Raw genomic sequence first — 20,977 nt, 5'->3', positions numbered from 1 at the left:
AATGAGATGAAGTGTGGTTCTGAAAAGAACTGGCTGGTTGTGAAACTTGATGCTCCAATCAGTATGCTTTGATTATCTTAAGGGGACACAGCATACTGATGGGAACGCCGAGCTTCACAACCAACAGGTTCTGTTCAGAACCACACTTCTTCGCAAAAGAGATTTTTCCAAATGGTGTTACTGCAAACCTCACTAGTAGCGCTAGCTCTACTGAGTAGAGCGTTGAACTACGGTGCCCTTCGTACTAATGCTCCATCGATTTAGCATACTTTGGTGACATGTACACTGTCTGCATTTTGTGCATACCCTCGTGAGGACAAAAGGCCCCCAAAAAACTGGTAAAGAGAATACAAATGAGAAAGACAGTAAACCCTGGATAGATCCACACATTCATGACATTCCATAAGACCCCTTAAATTGTTCCAAACAACCGGTAATTTTGAAAAAAGAACAAAATAGTCTGAACTTACCGCTCACAATTAAATGTGTCTGCCGAGTTGTACAGTCCATTTCACTGACATGACTGATGCATAATTCATCGCGCGCGTGTGTGACGTCACTATTGAATAAAAACAAGTCGCGCTTATTAAATCAATGACTGTTTCGTGTACTGATATGTGTCCCGTGCCAAAAACCCACACTGTCAGACGGCGCGGGGCACATATGACTACATGAAACAGTCGTTGAGTAAGCGCAACTTGTTTTTCTTCAATAGTGACGTCACACGCACGCGCGATGAATTATGCATCAGTCATATCAGTGAGATGGACTGTACAACTCGGCAGACACATTTTATTGTGAGCGGTAAGTTCAGACTATTTTGTTCTTTTTTCAAAATTACCGTTTGTTTTGGAACAATTTAAGGGGTCTTATGGAATGTCATAGCACGCTGCAGTGAAGCGCGCCCTCTTGTGTGCGCTCTTCATCCGCGGTCGCGTATTGCATCCGGGCACTTTACAGAGCGCCAAAGATTTTGGAATGACAGGTAACAGCCACGGTGCGCTTTGCCAAAATTGACGCACACTCAGTAGATGATTAAAGCTTTCGTCTGGTTCCTTGACCCCTTTAGCCTCTTGACTATTATTAGGGTGGCCGGGAAACAGTCTGGAGACGCCATGCTTGTCAAAAACCGTCTTTGCCGAATTACCATGATTTTTGGATAACTAGACCTCTGAAGGTACCGAATTTAACGATTTTGTGCTATTTAGCAGTCATACTATATAGCTGGGTTGATTTTCTACTCACAAAATAATTTCGATCTTTAATTAATTTTCGGCTCCCCCTAGCAACGGGACGCTCCGCGCACAGGCTGTACGTGGCTTTGTGACTTATAATACGGAGGTAGTCCAGTATTTCAGTCACATTTATGGGACTAATGGAATGTCATGAATGTGTGGATCTATCCAGGGTTACTGTCTTTCTCATTTGTATTCTCTTTATGAGTTTTTTGGGGCCTTTTGTCCTCGCGAGGGTATGCACAAAATGCATACCGCCATGACGACCGTGTACCTGTCACCAAAGTATGCCAAATCGGTGGAGCGTTTGTACGGAGGGTACCGCGTAGTTCAACGCTACTCCTAGAACTATGAGGCTCCACGTAGTGGAGCCTCATAGGCAGCTTACCCCGCAAAACTGTTTGCCTCTACAAAACACCAACTAAGTACAAAAACGTCCATCACAACCAAGCTATTTCCCACAGAACCGCTGCACAGTTTGCCCGTAAACTCCGTACAATACCTCATGACATACTCACGTTATGTGCACCAAACAAACATCGGTGGATTCTGTCGGTTTTTCGTCAAAAATGATGAAAAATATGCCCTTTCCGCACTGAGCCAACCTGACACTTGAAACGTGCATGCGCGCAGAATGATCGCAGTCATTTTCGGTTCGATCGCTCGGAGCACGCTGTGGGGGGTACGTACTTGCACTTGTACGCATGCGCATATTATCGTTCAGCTCGTACCGTACCCCCGCGGCGCTCTCCGAGCGATCAAACCGAAAATGACTGCGATCATTCTGCGCGCGTGCACGTTTCAAGTGTCAGGTTGGCTCAGTGCGGAAAGGGCATATTTTTCATCATTTTTGCCGAACAACCGACAGAATCCACCGATGTTTGTTTGGTGCACATAACGTGAGTTAGACCCGTGAACGTGGCTTGTAAACTACGCCACGCTGTTGTGTATTTTTCGAACCTGGCGAAATTGTCCCTCTGACTCCCTCCGTTACACACACTGGACGTTACTTTGCCCATGTAATAAGTACTCACATATGAAGCTGTCTTGAAATCTGTTTGTACGTCAAAACTTGTATTTGACGAAATTTGAGGAAAATTCTGGCCCCGGTTCATGAAGGTTCATGAAGCTAGCCCTGCTAGCTGCCATTTTCTCCCAACTGACGCATGCGCATTATGTTTTATTGTACCGTCCTGTTTCGTATGATTCGACGGCTGTTTACTGTCGCAGCTAAAAGAGACATCGTTTTAGACAAGTTTCAAGTCCTTTCCTCTCTCACCGCACCGCACGCGGGCGCACGTGCGCCCTCGTGCGTGTGCGCACACGTTCACGTACACGAGATGGTTTTTTTTTCGGGGTTGCGACATGAAACAGCCGTCAATCTGTCCAAGCGACTCGTCCGGGGTCATTTGTCAGGGTCGCTTGTCGGGTTAAAATCTAATTTCTACACGTTCGTATGGGTCTTTATTGATGGCAAATTTCGTCGAAATTACACAGCCTGAACAATCGGACGGGCAAATTTAGATTTCTAGGTGAGTACTCAACATCCGTACGGAATTATGTATGTCGGATCGATTTCGCTAGGTTCAAAAATACACAACAGCATGCCGATCCGCGCCGTACGACAGTATGGGCTTTGAACACACGCAAGGTGGAGACGGCTGAAGCGTACAGGTTCTAAATTAAAAACAAATTAATGACGACAGATACCCACATGAAACTTGTATCAAAGAACTACTAATTCCTTCCTCCATGCTAATACTGACAAATGAAAATCCCATTGTTATTTAAATACGTTTCAGCCGTCTCCACCTTGCGTGTGTTCAAAGCCCATACTGTCGTACGGCGCGGATCGAAGCACGTATTATTACACGAAACAGTCGTTGATAAAGCGCGACTTGTTTTTCTTCGATCGAGCAACGACGGTGACGTCACGTCAGACGCCCTCATTCGGCAAACCGGTGCAAGGATTGAGCCTCACGGCGAACACATTGAGCTGTAAGTTTTCAGACTATTTTGCTGTTTTTCTTCAAAATTTTCGCTGTTTGGGAACAATGTAAGGGGTCTGATGGAATGTCATGAATGTGTAGATCAATCCAGGGTAACTGTCTCTCTCATTTGTATTCTCTTTACCGTTTTTTTGGGTTTGTGACTATGCTACTGTGACGCCGTCACCAAAGTATGGCAAATCGGTGGAGTGTTTGTATGGAGGGGTACCCGTAATTCAAAGCTCCACTCAGTAGAGCTAGAGTAGGAGTAGCCCCCAAAATGTGGCCTATTTACTGGACTGCCTCCGTAAACATAGGCCACACATCCACATGTACAAAAACGTGTCGCACTTTGCCAAATTTTGATTTTCGCATTTAGGCTTAGTTTGTAGGTTTTTTTGCTTTAGAAGCATACTCACCCTCTTTTTTTTATTATAGGCTAATCAGAAAGTGCTGCCTTTTTCAGATGTATATTTTTCGTGAAATTTCCAGATTCATTTTTACACGTTTGCGTATCAAAATTTCAACATGAAATTTCACAAAAATTAGACATTTGAAAAAGGCAGCACTTTCTGACTAGCCTATAAGTATAAAGAGGGTGAATATGCTTCTAAAGCCAAAAAATCCTACAAACTAAGCCTAAATGTGAAAATCAAAATTTGGCAAAGTGCGACACGTTTTTGTACATGTGGATGTGTGGCCTATGTTTAAGGAGGCAGTCCAGTAAATAGGCCACATAATGGGGCTAGAGTAGCTTGAGTGACTCCAGCTGACATGCTCATATTCATTCACATGTAGCGCTGGAGGAAGGCCTGTGCGTTTCCATGTGGTAGCAAGAGACCCTAAAAAAATGGCCTCTCCCAAAAATTGTTCATTTTCACCTCTAATATCCCACCCCAGAGTTCACCCACATACCTCATACATTCAGCAGTTATTTACGAAGCCTAATGATCGATTTGAAACAAGACCAACAAAAAAAAAGTGAAAAATCTTGACGATTTCGGTGGCTTGTCCGTAAAAATACGCCTGTTCCAACGGCTGTCTTCCATTTTGTTTTGCTAATTATATTAATGTATGCATCACGTGATGACATAAAAAAAATCGGCGCGCACGATGTATTTGGGTACCACACCGCTTTCAGGCGCCGCAAGTGAGTTCAATTTTCGTTTGGTGCGTTGCCGTGGAGAGCATTCTCGTTGTCTTGCTTTCCGCGACAACGCACCAGACGAAAATTGAACTCACTTGCGGCGCCTGAAAGCGGTGTGGTACCCACATACATCGCGCGCGCCGATTTTTTGATGTCATCATCACGTGATGCATACATTAATATAATTAGCAAAACAAAATGAGTAGTAAGGGAGGCGGGGGTGCTGGACTTTGTCATAGGTCTGTGGGTAGTACAGGGCCATTAATGAGAAGTCAGGGTACCAGACTTTGTCATAGGTCTGTGGGTAGTACAGGGCCAATGGGAAATCCCCCGATCTCAAGAAAAAAAAAAATAAAAAAAATAAATCTAACGGAGAGAGAGTGAGAGAGAAAAATCTGTCGTCGCTAAAATGAGGGGAGTCTAATTATTTATAAATCTAAAAGTCTAACCTCAAAAAAAATGAAGAAAAAATATTATATTTCCTATAATAAAATGGAGAGTAATATGTTTAGACCAACCGTCAAAGGATATTCTAAATGGAACAAAGCCACGCTGCGTGATTACGTACAGCGGTATAATATACCGCACAATGAAAATGTTTCTCTTACTCGTAAAGTTTACATCGAGGGGATAAAACATTATGAAAGTAAATTTAAAAACTTGAGGAAAAAGACACTACATGAGCTCAAACAGATTGTAGACGAACACAATCTAGAATACGTACCGACGGGTTATAAAGGACGAGTTTTGAAAAAAGATTTAATCTCGGCGATTAAAACATATAGACAACCCGAATACTTTACAGAGTCAGCTTTTAGAGAAACGAGAAGGTTTAGAAATTACTACAGAAACTGGGAATTAAACCCCAGACTTTATAACCACGATTTAATCAAGTTTTTTGATTCGCACAAGGAACAAATAGTCAATAAAATCAAGTCTGAATTGAGAGAGCTGAGAGGTTTAAAAATGGAGCTCACAATCAAAATAAAATACGAAAAAACCAAACCGGATGGTACGATCGAAACGATCGAAGCTATTCATTATAGCAAGCAAAAAGCCGTTTTAAATCAAAGTCAAATAAAACAGGCTTTAAAAGAAGAGATCGAAGAGCTATTCAAAAAGGATGAAAGGTATACGAATCAAGGATCGGGTTGGGTTTTAAAAAAGATAATGGCGTTATACATCAACATCAACAGATATAATCCAGCGAGAGGTAGTTCCTACATAGACCTACCCGAATATCTTAAAATTAAGAAGGCGATGATCAACATCAAAAACAAAGACGATGAGTGTTTGAGATGGTGTTTGAGAGCTGCTCTTGAGTTGTATACGGATAAAGTACAAAATCAAATAAGAAATAATCCTAATTATAAAATTCATAAAGAAGAACCTGTTGTATACACCAAAGACGACGGACTCAGTTTTAAAGGTGTTGACTTTCCAACACCGGTCGATCAGATACCCAAGATAGAAAGACAAAATAATTTATCGATAAACGTATACGGTTATGAGGGTGAGATATATCCATTATATGTGTCTAAAAACTACGGGGCAAAAGAGATCGATCTGCTTTTGATTTCTAAAGGTGACAAGCATCACTATTGTTGGATAAAAGATTTTACGAGGTTGATATACGACGTTACGAAACATAAATGTAAGAAATATTTTTGTCGAAGATGTCTTTGTCATTTTACCAATCAAAACAAATTAGACAAACATATCGCCGATTGTAAGGGTATAGATACACATCCATCAAAGATTGTATTTCCTCTGGGTAAACCAAAATACATAGACGGGCAACCAAGTGAAGAGAGAGACGTACCGATATTAGAATTTAAAAACTATAGGCACAAACAAAAAGCACCATTTGTCATTTATGCCGACTTTGAATCCATATTACAAACAACAACATCCACAGATAAAGAGACAAACACAAAAAAGATTAACGTTCACAAAGCTAGCGGTTATTCGCTAGTTGTCGTCCGATGTGACGGTAAAAATGTATATCAAGAGACTTATAGAGGCAAAGACGCTTCAACTAGATTTATAACGACGTTGTTACAATTACAAAGCGATATTAATTGCCTATTTGAAAAACCCCAAACCATGAAATTTAACGAGCGAGCTAAAGACCATCACGATAAAACAAACACGTGTTGGATTTGCGAAAAACCAATTTATACCAATTATTCGAGCAACTGTCAGTGCCAGAACCCCAGAGAACCCAAAACGATAAAACAAAAGAAAGAATATCAGTACAAAAATAGTAAGGGATTTACCGAGTCTAAATGTCTCGACTGTAACAAGAACATTAATAAATTTAGAAAGGTGAGAGATCACTGTCACGTCACTGGTAAATATAGGGGTGCATCACACGCTTATTGTAACCTCAAACTACAAATTAAACCCGGTTGTACACCGATACCAGTCTTTTTTCACAATTTACAAAATTACGACGCACATTTAATCATGCAGAGTATTTCAGAATACGATAGCCAAACAGAAATACAAGTGATCGCTAAAAATTCAGAAAAGTATATTTCGTTTTCGATAGGAAATCTACGATTTTTAGACTCGTTTAGTTTTATGGCATCATCGTTGGATAAATTAGTGAAAGCTTGTCCAAAAGAGTCGTTTCAGCTACTCAAAAAGCATTTTAAACATCCTGACTTGCTATTACAAAAAGGAATTTATCCCTACGAATATATGAACTCGTTTGATAAGTTTCAAGAGACCAGCCTACCACCCATCGGCAAGTTTTACAGCAGACTAAAAGACGAACATATATCGCAACAAGACTACGACAGAGCTCAACGCGTGTGGAACGAGTTTAATATACAAAATCTAGGAGAATATCACGACTTGTACGTGACCACCGATACGTTATTACTTGCAGGCGTATTTGAAAACTTTAGAAGAACGTGTATTACAAACTACGGGCTAGATCCAGCCAATTATTTTACCGCACCCGGATTGTCGTGGGATGCTCTATTAAAACACTCGGAAGTTAAACTCGAACTATTGCAAGACGTAGACAAACATTTATTTTTTGAAAAGGCAAAACGAGGAGGCATATCGAGCGTGGGTGGAATGAGACATCACAAAGCCAATAATCAATATCTCGATGACTACGATTCAAACAAACCCTCTAGTTATATCGCTTATCTGGATGCCAACAATCTGTACGGTTGGGCTATGAGTCAATATCTACCGTACAGCGATTTTAAATGGACACCCTCGAAACCGTTTACCGAAGAAAGAATATTAACGCTGAAGAAAACGTCAAACACCGGTTATTGCTTTGAAGTAGACCTCGATTACCCGAACGATCTACACACCAAGCATAACGATTTTCCCCTAGCACCAGAAAACATCATCATACCCCAAGAGTGGATGTCTGATTATCAAAACGAATTATTAGATACCGAACCTAGTAGCGACGTACAAAAATTAACGTGTACGCTTAATCCAAAACAAAAATACGTGTTGCACTACGTTACGTTGCAGTCATACCTCAATCTAGGTTTGAAATTTAAAAAGGTGCATCGCGTGTTAAAATTTAAACAAGCGCCTTGGATGAAATCTTACATCGATAAAAACACGCAACTCCGAACCAAAGCAACCTCTGATTTTGAGAAAGACTTTTTTAAACTGATGAATAACAGCGTGTTTGGTAAGACGATGGAAAACGTTAGAAATCGAATAGATGGTTACCTACTGAGAGATAATAACGAGAGCGATCAAGAAAAATACAAAAAAATAATTCAAAAACCGAGGTATAAAACGACAACGCCGTTTCCAGAATGTGACCTGTCGTTTGTTGAAACATATAAAACGACAACCGTGTTAAACAAACCCATTTACTGCGGAGTGAGTATCTTAGATCTCTCAAAGACGCTGATGTACGATTTTTATTACAACCGATTGAAAGACAAGTACGGAGATCAAATCAGGTTGATGTATACTGATACGGACAGTCTGTTGATTGTCGTTTACACGGATGACATATACGAAGACATACAATCTCACGGGCAACACTACGACTTTTCAAATTACCCAACAGATCATCCTTTGTACAATCCAACCAATAAGAAAGTGATCGGTAAATTTAAAGACGAGTTTGGAGGTAAGGTCATTCAAGAAGCCGTTTGCGTAAGACCTAAAATGTATTCGATTTTAGCGGATGACATCACTCTTAAAAAAGCCAAGGGGGTCACAAAATCGGTCACTGACAAAAAATTAAAACACCGGCACTACTACGACTGCATCTTTAAAAATAAATCTAAAACAGAAACGATGACTCACATTAGATCGGAAAATCACATCCTTTACACCATATCTCAAAATAAACTGTCGTTGAGTCCGTTGGATACCAAGAGGTACATTTTACCGGATGGAATACACACGCTCGCTTATGGTCACCGTAATCTAGATATTAATTAGGCGGTAATTGCGTGTCCTCAGGTACGACTTGAAGCTCTTGTCTCACAAAACTCCTTTTTGGACCGTTTTGAAGGTAATAAAGAGTAGGACCCGTCGTGACTTTTTTACCGTTAATCATTTTAAATTGACTCGTTCTTTTTTCCACGTTAAAGATGTCTATGCTCCAAATGGGATCCGTGGCTCTTCTCGAGGTTCCACCCTCTTGCTCACCCGGGTAATATAAATATCTAACCATTGCGTCTTGCGGTAATTGTTGCTCTTTTGTTTTAACGGGGTTAGCCGGCGATTGCCAGACCTGTTCTAGTTTAACCGCCTCTGACGGCGCTTTAGCTATTAATCTCGTCGTTTCATCGTTTATAGCTTTGATCACGCTGGGTAATCGCTCGACCCATTGCGTGTTTCTACTCTCGGGATTTAACATTTCTTGAGCGTACTGATGACCAAACAGTCTCTCGGCTAGCGTTCGGTTAAATCTTTCTACGATACCCTGCGATCGGTGGTTTCCTGGTTTACCTACGATAATCTCGACGTTTTTTGAAGCCATCCATTTTTTAAATGCACCTTTAAATTCGGTACCGGCATCTACTCTCAACGTTTTAGGGTAACTCAAAGGCGATCTCGCGTAAATCTTGACGATAGCATCCTGGGTAGAATCCGCCGTTTTAGAAACCAAAGGTTCTGCTTCGTGGTATCGACTTGCAACGTCGACAACCGTCAAAGCGTATTTATAAGTCTTGCGTTTTACTTTATCCCAGGGTAGGTATAGCACATCCATTTGGTGAAAGTCGTTTGGTGTTTCAAACTCTCGCGAAGTACTCGTAGGCCTGGGTACATACGCGGGACCCGGTAGATAAATTTGCCAGATCGCTTGTTTTTTAAGCCAATCTCTGATTACCTTTTTATCGATTTTTGTTTTATCGTGTAAATGGTCGACGGCGCTTTCACCTCTCCAATAACCGCTCGGGCTATAATACAGTTTTTGAAGTTTATCCATCATTTACTATAATAATAATTTTAAAAGGCTTTATACATTAAATAGATGGCGTCAGCTGTTGCTATGATGGTTGGAGGTGCGATCATAAACGCCTTAGCTTTTTCGGGTTCAAACTTTTTATTTTCAAGTCTAAGGGATGATGGCAGCGAAGAGCGTAAGAGACACGATTTAGCGACAGAACAACTCTCGGCCGCCAAATATCAGTGGCAACGAGAACGAACAAAACGACTCGATTTTCTCAACGAACGTATCAGAAAACAAAATGCCTCTAAAGAAACATTTTCCAACGTAGACCAAGCGTTGCGTTACTACAACGAAATGACCGGAGAAAACGTCGAGTTACCCCGCGAACCCAAACTCGAAGATTTTTACGAGCCTAGCGACCAACAAATAGAAAAAGAACTGGCGTTTATCGCGGGAGGAACGCTATTGGTGGGCTTCTTGGCTTACAGATATCTTTAAATTTAAAACTCGTATAAATAAAATGAATGCGTACGGAAAAAAGCTCAATCCCAGCAGGCTATTAAAAATACCCAGATCTATCAAGGGTGAGAGAAAAGAGGTGGTCATTACCCACAATCCTAGTAGTATATCGGCGGGGCAAACGCTGAGAGTTAAGTTTCCTCAATTGGGCGTAGACGACGTGATCGTACCCGGCACTTGTAAATTAGCTTTTAGTTTAGAACTCGACGGTGGAAGCGACGACAATAGAACCATTTTTAGCAATTTGGCCAGAAATTTAGTCAGTGAAATCAGCGTCAGGCTTCAAGGTCACGAAATTATAAGTTATCGTAACGCCGACGTGTATCACAACTTTAAAGACAATTGGATCAACAGCTCGGCAACTCGAAACATGGCGTACTCGGGCATAGAAAAAGAAAACGTGTCTAAACTAAGAACGGGGGCAAATGATGCTAACGCGGGCGCCAACAACGGTAAAGATCAGGCTATCGCGGATGGCTATGGTAACAGATATTGTATTCCCCTAGACATTGACATACTGACTTCGCATCACCCTTTTTACCCCAGCGGTTTAAAACAACCTCTGACGTATGAGATAAAGTTTAACGATCACGATAAAGTAGTCAACAGTTCAGATACGGCGGCGATGTACAGTATCTCAGACTTGTCTCTCGAATACGAAGTGGTGACCAACAGAGACCTAGCCATCACCATCAGAAATAAACACAAGGGGTTAATGCAATATCTGTTTGATAAAATCCACTCGCTAGAAGTTAGATCTGTCAACAAATCGGACACACTTTGGAATGTCAGCGTCAATCAACCCATCAGGAGTCTCAAGGGTATTTTGTTTTTGTTTAAAGATCCCACGGAGAAAAGCCCGCAGCGATTTTATAATCCAAAACTAACCAAAACATCGGTGACTGTAGAAGGTAAACCCAATCAACTCTACAGTCAAGGCATGTTTCAATATCAACACTGGAATGAAATTAGCAAGTTCTTTGGAGACAGCGATACCGAAAGCGGGCGCGGAGTAGCTAAAGACTTAAATTTGACGGGTTGTGACCTCGGAGACTATCTAAAAAACAAGTACGGTCTGTGGCTCGATTTTAGAAGTAACGACGACAATTCCGCTCACGGATCCGGTAGGAAACTCGGAGACGGAGGAGGCATCAACGTTCAATTTAACAGAGAAGCCGAAAGTCAAGGTGACCTCACGATGTACGTCTTTTTGGTCATGGATGCTCAATTGAGCTTGGAAGACGGAAATTTTAAATCTCTGTTAAGTTAAAATGACACAACCGCATTGCGCTTTAATCGTCGGCAAAACAAATTCGGGTAAAACCAAATGGATTTTGGATCTGTTAGAGTCAGACTATAAAAACGTATTTGAAGTTATAGTCATCATTTGCCCTACCATATTTAAAAACAAAACGTACATCGAAAGAAAGTGGATTCAAGCAGATCCCGAGGTATACCTCTGCGATCCGGAATTGTACAAGATGACGCTCAACGAAGCGATCGATTTTTACAGTAAAATATTCGAAGGTGTTGCCACGCTGTTTATCGTGGACGATTGCTCTTCGGATCAAGAGATTAAATATCGTAAAAAGACGTGCGCGCTAAGCAAGATGGCGTTTAGCGGAAGACACGTAAATCACAGCTGTTGGTTACTGACCCAAAAGTACAACAGCGTTTTAAAAGATTATAGAGAAAACACGGCATGGTTAGCGTTATTTTACTGTAAAGATAAAACATCGTTTGATCAAGCGTTAGACGAAAATGACGTCGTACCCATTGAAGAACGAGATTATATAAAACGACGTTTGAGAGATGTGAAATATAGTAAATTGGTCGTATACACCGAACCTCCAGTTAGTTACGAGCTACTTGAGTAGGTTAATAACTTAACTATTGAGTTGTTGACAACTAACTATTGAGTTGTTGACAACTAACTATTGAGTTGTTTACAACTAACTATTGAGTTGATTACAGCTAACTATTGAGTTGATTACAACTAACTATTGAATTGTTTACAACTAACTATTGAATTGTTGACAGCTAACTATTGAGTTGTTTACAGCAACCTATTCAACAAGCTACACAACCATTACAATTTGCTAATCAACAAACGTCAACAAAATACATTTTGCTGTTAGTAAATGATAGCAATATTCGAGTATTTGCAGTTTTTGGCTATTATCGTCATATCGCTTAATCTATCGTTTTACACCTACGAGTACCTTTGCCTTTGTAACAAAGTTGCAACAGCCACAACAAAATTAAATTCGTTTCTAATTAAATGGAGGACCTAAAACTGACTTTAACGAACGAACAAGATCACAACGCAGAACATAAAGATCGTTTGTGCGGTGTCATAGCAGCCGGAAACTCTAGAAAGTACTTGGGAAAGGAATACACCGTTAAACAAATCGAAGCTCTTGACAGCAAAGAACTCGACAAATTATATCATCTGTACGAAACTAAATTTGGAAATGAAATTGTTCAAACTGTTGGTAAATACACTTTAAGTCTATTTTCGAGAGTGTTAGCTGTGGTTACACCCGTACAAGTTTTAGGATATAACGTCACTATAGATTCTGAAGAAGAACTCACCAACGACTTGAGTTCCGATCCTATTATAAGCGCGAGTATGGCTGGTATGTTGAGCGACGTTTGTTACAAGTACGGAACTTTAATATCACCCCTAGTTGCTACGATAATCACAACAAAACATTTGAAATTTAATAAACCTAATATAATAAATGGAAGATCAACAAGCACCGATCACAGCTCAACCAGCAGAGACAGAGACGCCCCAACCGATAAAAACAACGTCGTCACCGACGGTAACGAGAGTGACCAAGACTAAAAATCCTAAACGAATACAGCAGGGTAAAGCTTTAGCCGAGCACAATAGACAGATGAAATTAAAATTAGCAAAAATGAACGTAACATCAGATGATAATACGAGCTCACCAGACTACAACTCTTGGGCCATGTGGGGTGCAATAGCGTCCATAATAGGAGTGGGGCTGCTGGTACTAACAAGAAAGACAACTGCGCCGGTAGTACAGCCAGTGCCGGTAGTCACGCAACCCACTACACCCATCGCCCCCAAAACGCTAGACATGGAATAGATCAGACCTTTTAGGTCTGTAGCTAAACCAGCAATTTAAAAATTGTTATATTAAAAACGATGAGTAACTTTGACACCAACGGAATAGCTAATACGATTTATCACGGAGCCGTCATATCGGGTCTGGTGATGGGATACGCCATGGTAGGAAATAAACTACTCAAAATGAAAGCGCCGGATTTGAGCAAACTGAGCGTAGAAGATGCGGGTAAATTGACGGGTATTATAAGTGGAGCTCTGGCCACGCAAAATTGGTTGGTGGCCCAGGGTATACTACCGGGCAGTATAATGAAAACGGCATAATTTAAATAGGTTTATTAAATAAATGGCTGAGGGAGGATTTGACTTTGACCCCGTTGATGATTACGATTACGATGAAGATGATTACGACGATGATGATGATGTAGCAGAGACCAATCTGGATTGGGAGGATACTTTTGATACTCCTGCACCACCAATCCTCACTACCGACATAGATGACGTTTTAGATCAAGGAAGAAGCATGGTCACAAGTGATCGCGTCGATGAGTTTTACAAAAAATTTAACAGAGGTGACGGACCATTAGCTCCGCGATACGAAAATTTTGTCGGTAATAAAGACGGTTTATTTTTCCAAGCAACTGATAAAGCCTTAGTAAGGTTAACGGATAAAAGAAACCCCACAAAATTCTTGAGTCTAAAGAGTATAGAGAGTAATGCAAAAGCGTTAGATCTTCCAGGTAGAGATTTCATTAGAAAAGGATTGGGTTTTAAAGATTATAAACGTAACCCGCTCGAACAAGTACAAACTGAGAATATCCCCATGACAGAACTACCCAGAGCCACAGATGAGATAACCGAGATTATAGACGATTTACAACGCGACACCGACGCTAAAACGGAAGGGTTAAATTACAGAGAACTCCAGGGTTTAGACAAAACTCTTCAGACGTTGAGAGGTAATCTAGAACTTAATTTATCGCGTCTCACAGAACTAGACCAAGAGATTGCAGCCACGAGACAAGAACTCGACGAATCTCACAGCGAAGAGGGTCGACGAGAGTTAAACGATAAATTGAGCGACTTGAACGTTGAAAGATCCGCCAGATTAGAAGCCGCAAAAACCAACGAACGAGGGCTCAAAAGTCAGATCGCTAGAATCAAAGAAACGATTAATAAAATTTTAGGCGACGACACGACTCTGGCAGAAAAGATTAGAACTCTGTTTAGAGAACAAGGTGTGACCGTAGTGAGTATTTTAGCCGCTTTGAGTTTAGCCATCAGCACGATAGTGAGTAGCATCGTCGCTAGCGTGAGAGGCGCGGGTGCCCCACCCGCACCATCGCCAACACCAACACCAACACCAACACCACCAAAAGGCGGTATTAAAGAGTGGATTTCAAAACAACTCGCTAATTTTGCATCTGCTCTTCAAAAACTCGGAGTGAGCGCGTTGGGTGCTCTGCCGGGCATCATAGGTAGCATACTGAGTTGGCTATTTAACGCGCTGAGTAAGTCCGTATCGTGGTTGGCCGAACACGTGTGGGCTTTGTTTTTGGGTGTGGGAGCCTTGGTGTTTGCGTACCTGCAAAAACGATGGTAGTTGTAATCAAGTTTAAACAAAAAAATAAGCCTTACCAACTTTGTGCTGGTAAGGCTTTTTTTTTGTGTTGTGAGATTAGAGTGTGACTTATCGCGTTGCCTCATAAGCTAAAATACCCATGCCAACGATAGCTAATATTCCTACCGTCAACGATAATTTTTCGTCTTGGTGAGTTTGTAGTTTCGTGGGTTGGGTTAAAACTGTTGGTGCTGGTGTTAGTGTTGGTGCTGGTGTGAGTGCTGGTGTTGGTGTTAGTGTTGGTGTTGGTGTTGGTGTTGGTGTTGGTGCTGGTGATACAACATCGGTCATAGGCTCTAGGGGTGTTGGTGGCGCGACGTCATCGGTGTCATCAAAAGAGTCGTCCGGCTGAGGTTGTGAGTTTAAATCTGGCACCAAACCAGTTTTCATACTCTGGGTAGCGATTTGAAGATTGTTGTTATAACCTTCATGCGTTCCAATCCTCAAGTTCATATCCGATGGAATTAAATACAACCCAGGTTTCACGACAAAATTTAAAGGCGTTCTGGCATACTGCAGCGAGTCTTGAAATTGATCGATACTCGTTTCCATATCGTCTACTGCATTGATGATATCTTCAACGATGACGTTAAATTGTCTCTGAGCGTCTAATCCAGTGCCTGGTGTTAAGACACTCGTTCTTGTTTGAGCCTGCGCACCGAGTAAAGCGTACACGTAAGATCTGATCGATTCGTTGATCTTTATGATTCCCGCGGAGGTGAACGAACTCGTGTCGGGTATAAAATCTAACCAAGCCATTTTGACGATGTCGTCTTGTTCGAGATAACCCTTCCAATGCTTAAAAAAAGCATCGTGTTTTTTTTGATCGTCTAAACCCCAATTTTTATCACCCGTGGGGTTGATAAAATCGTCGAGTGTGGTCGTGTTTTTATCATAGTCTAACGGCAAGAGTAAAAACGATTTTGTTTTTTCGTTCCAAAGAAAAAGCCGACCTAAGCCATAAGTCTTTTGATCTCTCGTCTGTTTAAAAGACTTATTTTGATCGATGGCAAACGTCCGACAGATGTTGGTAAATGCTCCACGATCATAGGTGTTGCTGAGAGCGTCAAACGAGTCTTCTCCCGGTATTGCTACGGCCATGTCGTTTAATATCCTTCTCACCGTAAAGTATAGATGAAAATTAAATAAGGCTTTAACGTAACGGTTGTTCGAGTTTAAAATATCGATTCCAACACCACAGCCCGTTGTAGCGCAATAGATCGCAAAGTTTAACTGATTTTGATAAAAAGACATGGGGTCTATTTTCCAACGAAGTACAGCATCGTTGGTATTGAGGCGAGATATTTTATAGTCCGAGATTAAGTCGGGAAACGGGGTTAAAAACGTGTTAGACGCGTTGACCGTAATCTCGAATTCGCCAGTGAGATACGGACTGTCTAGTACAAGCGCTGGGGTGATAGCTTGTCGTTTGGCTACATTTTGATTTACTTGTTGCGTTACCTGATCAGCTATCGATTGTATCTGCTTTTTTAACGACATAAAAGCAGCCATTGTTTTGTTTCAGTTTTAATATAAAAAGACTTTAAAATAAATGCATTCGTTTCACTTGTTTCAAAATGAGCAGACGTTTAAATTAGAAGACGTTGTAGATAATTTAAACGGTCAAAAATCTGTACGCGTAAAAAGAGTAATGTTTAACCCCGGATATTTTAATATTTCCAGCGCCACGGAGATTGATTGGTATACGCAAATAGATGGGAGACCCGCTGAAAGACTTGGTGATACTAGTAGAAGTTACGAACGGGTTAACCCAGATCTAGAAGTAAGAACAGATAGAGATTTTATTGCGCAATTGGTACCCGAGTACCCCTACGACTTTTTAATTAGAGACGAAAATACTTTCAATAGAGTTATAAACGATCTTATAGAAGCGTATGAAGAAGATAGACTAGACTCTGCTTTAGAATCGATCGAAAAAGAAAAAAAACAAATATCTGAAAGACAAATAAAATTACACGTTAAAAGTCAAGAAAGAACACTAACCGACGTACAACGCAATACGATTATATTTTTAATAACAACTTTATTTGAAAGAATAGACTTCATCAATGAAGGTAAAAAGATAGCGCTAGAATATATCCAAGGTATAATAAGCGAACCTAGAGCGAGAGTAATTAGACATGCTGGGATAACAATACGTGGGAGTCTTGTCGTGTCTGGTGATAATTTAGATTTTATTTCTCCGAGTCTTTTAGCGCCGTTACCAGCCGGAGTCACCGGTTCAGTCACCATCCCACCTGGGTGGTACGACGTCGATTGGTTCGATTTCATTTTAAATTATATACCCGGGGTAAGTTTTCAAATATTTAGAGAATCTAAAAAGGTGACGTTGGTGGTAACCGACGTCAATCTCAAATTGCGCTTAAACAGAGAAGTCTCTCGATTACTCAATTTACCCAAAGGAAGACTGATACCCAATGTGGTATATGTGGGGTCTTACGACATTCATCCGTTTAAATTTTTGTTTATTCGCTGCCCGCAATTAAGTACGAGTGAAAACTTTTTTGATGGTCGTCCGTCTGACATCTTAAAAATCGTACCCGTGGGTACGCGCGAACCCGAGCCTGATAGAGTCGAGGATTTCAAAAAACTTAAAAACGGTATAATCGACAAACTGACATTTTCAATCATAGGTGAAAAAGGACAGATCATCAACAACAAGGGTGTGAGTATCATGATAGAGTTGGAGATCTTTTAATTTTAAAATCTTTTTATATTAAAAACATGAGTGTAGATGGTAAGGCGTTATACCCCGATATTTCTGGAGATGTACTCCGATTAAATAGTAACGAAGAAACAAAAGTATACAGACTAAAAAAGATTGAAGAGATTCGATCTTTAATCTTAAAAGAGAGAGACCACCGAGAGCACACTTATAAAAAAATAAAGAGAGTGATCGACACTATTAATTACGTAGAGATAGGATTAGAAGGATTGGGGGCTATAGCGGGGGCTGTCGGTATTCCCGCTCTCTTGGGTGTTATATCAGCCCCCGTTGGATTGGTGCTAGAAGGAACGTTTATAGGCGCTTTTGGTGTAGATATTCTGCTTAGAATCGCGTCTAGGCGATTATCCACCAAGCTAAAAAAGCACGACCAGATTAAAATATTAGCGGACTCCAAACTTAACACTATTGAAGAATACGTGTCTCAAGCCATCAACGACGGAGATATATCGCACGAAGAGTTCTTACTGATTACGAGAGAGCTCGCAAAATTTAACGAGCTTAAGCAAAAAATCAGAACAAAGACCAGCACAAAGCTTCAAAAAATTAAAAACGATACAGACTTTGAAAAAGAAGTTAAAAAACGGGTAGACGAACGGCTGGCAAAAGAAAAAAAATCTCTTATCGAAAAACTTACAAGTTCAAATTCTCGGTAAATAAACATTATGAAAGCGATCCACCGAGTTATACCTCTATTTCACCTCTTAGGGCTACGCCCTCGGCCCCGCCTTTATTGTAGTGGTCATCGTATCTCTTTAGTGCCTTATTAAATTGATTTTGAGTCACTTTAAATAAATCTCTAACTCGTTCTTTGTCTAATCCAACGACGTGATGATAACACGCCGCTATTAACGACCGTTTGACGCAACCATTTCCCCTCAATGTTTTGTAATTAACGAGCTCGTTATATTTATTGATTGTTTCTTGAACATCTTCTGAGCCTTGCTCTGGGCACACCGACAAAATAAGTTTCTCCACAGTTTTGCTTTTGTTTCTCTTTAAAGTTGACCAATTGATACGATCTTCTTGCGCATTTTCTGCCGAAAAATCAAAGTAACGCGAAACTATTTCACCGCACGTTTCACAAACTAAAAAACCATTCTCGATGATTATATGATGATCGCACTTATCTGTTTTATTAGATAGCTCCAGGTTTTCACTCATTGATATATTTAATAAAAACCGATATTATTTTTTATTAATTTTTCAAATACTCGTCGGTCTAAACATATTACTCTCCATTTTTATATTAAAAAACAGCTCCTCACCTTTTACAGGTAGAGGAGCTAATTTTTTTCTTTCTCTCACTCTCTCTCCGTTAGATTTATTTTTTTTATTTTTTTTTTTCTTGAGATCGGGGGATTTCCCATTGGCCCTGTACTACCCACAGACCTATGACAAAGTCTGGTACCCTGACTTCTCATTAATGGCCCTGTACTACCCACAGACCTATGACAAAGTCCAGCACCCCCGCCTCCCTTACTACTAAATGGAATACAGCCGTTGGAACAGGCGTATTTTTACGGACAAGCCACCGAAATCGTCAAGATTTTTCACTTTTTTTTTGTTGGTCTTGTTTCAAATCGATCATTAGGCTTCGTAAATGACTGCTGAAATTATGAGGTATGTGAGTGAACTCTGGGGTGGGATATTAGAGGTGAAAATGAACAATTTTTGGAGAGGCCATTTTTTTAGGGTCTCTTGCTACCACATGGAAACGCACAGGCCTTCCTCCAGCGCTACATGTGAATGAATATGAGCATGTCAGCTGGAGTCACTCAAGCTAGGGCTAGAGTTAGCTGGAGTTACCCAGCCCTGAGTTTTATCATTGGGTTGTCATCTAGGGCTGGAGCGCATTTTTCTCAAAACTTGTAGTATTTGCAAAAAAAAATTGGAAAATGTTCAATTTTGTCCCCGTTACACACTAATTGCAACTGCAACTCACCCCAAACTTGCCTGGAATAACCATTACACAGGTCCTTGAAGTAAAAAACGATCCACGATGAAGATTCAGCCTACAATTGCAGTGAAAACAGGAGGAATAACCGCTAACTTGACAACCTTGCTGGATTGGCCAGGACCGCTATTGGTTTGTGCACAAAAAAAATTGTGTACAATGAATGGCGGTCGATTAACAGGCACAGAGAGCGATCGCTGTCAACTACTCGTTTTGCCGGCTGCGCTGGCTGTTGGCGCCTGACGTCACGCGGAAGCGTATTACCCGATGACTGTTTCATGCACTATTGGTTGCGGTTCCAGTACCAAAGCTGTGATGCGAGTGGTTAACCTTATACTAGTGCATGAAACAGTCATCGGGTGTTACGCTTCCGCGTGACGTCAGGCGCCAACAGCCAGCGCAGCCGGCAAAAACGAGTAGTTGACAGCGATCGCTCTCTGTGCCTGTTAATCGACCGCCATTCATTGTACACAATTTTTTTTGTGCACAAACCAATGGCGGTCCTGGCCAATCCAGCAAGGTTGTCAAGTTAGCGGTTATTCCTCCTGTTTTCACTGCAATTGTAGGCTGAATCTTCATCGTGGATCGTTTTTTACTTCAAGGACCTGTGTAATGGTTATTCCAGGCAAGTTTGGGGTGAGTTGCAGTTGCAATTAGTGTGTAACGGGGTCAAAATTGAACATTTTCCAATTTTTTTTTGCAAATACTACAAGTTTTGAGAAAAATGCGCTCCAGCCCTAGATGACAACCCAATGATAAAACTCAGGGGTGGGTAACTCCAGCTAGGCTAGAGTAGGAGTAGTTCAACGCTCCACTCAGCTCAGTAGAGCTATAAGTTCAACGCTTCACTCAGTAGAGCTATAGTAGAGCCGTAAATATGATCTACAGCGTGTAATAAAACATGTATCTTGTGTACTACCTTCCTCAATTTCGTAACAATCGTAAGAACAACTTGCAATGGGCGGTGGCGAAACTCGAGTGTCGTTCCACATGGAAGCTGCCATCTTGTCTTTCATCTGTCCAAGTTTAGTCTGCCACCGATTCAATTTCACGTGCAATAACATCTCTGGAAGTCTGGGATCTAAATCTTATCACGGCAGCTATATTAAATAGCGCCACCATTCGTCCACTACCGCACAGTGACGTGCACGCTGCGCGTGAAATGTTCAGTTAGACCGTGGGAAAAGTTAACATTTAGGCATACCTGTGTTGGAAAATGGACATTTCATGACGAAGTTATGTCCTATTTTCATGAACTTGGTATCA

General features: G+C 41.0%; 1 protein-coding gene across 1 annotated transcript in view; it reads right to left on the bottom strand.

Annotated features, from left to right (window-relative positions):
- LOC119741233 (muscle M-line assembly protein unc-89-like) overlaps positions 1-20,769 on the bottom strand; it is a 32,014-nt gene extending 11,245 nt beyond the window's left edge. Inside the window, exon 1 of the mRNA XM_038216976.1 lies at positions 20,631-20,769. Coding sequence (XP_038072904.1) covers positions 20,631-20,727 — 97 coding nt within the window. The 5' untranslated portion in view covers positions 20,728-20,769. The remainder of the gene's footprint in view (positions 1-20,630) is intronic.
- Positions 20,770-20,977: the final 208 nt, after the last annotated feature.

The sequence above is a fragment of the Patiria miniata genome, unplaced genomic scaffold (genome assembly GCF_015706575.1).
Source record: "Patiria miniata isolate m_02_andy unplaced genomic scaffold, ASM1570657v1 HiC_scaffold_5, whole genome shotgun sequence".
In the NCBI taxonomy this organism is placed as follows: Eukaryota; Metazoa; Echinodermata; class Asteroidea; order Valvatida; family Asterinidae; genus Patiria; species Patiria miniata.
The sequence above is the reverse complement of the archived record's forward strand: the minus strand, read 5'-3'. Positions and strand labels throughout refer to the sequence as shown.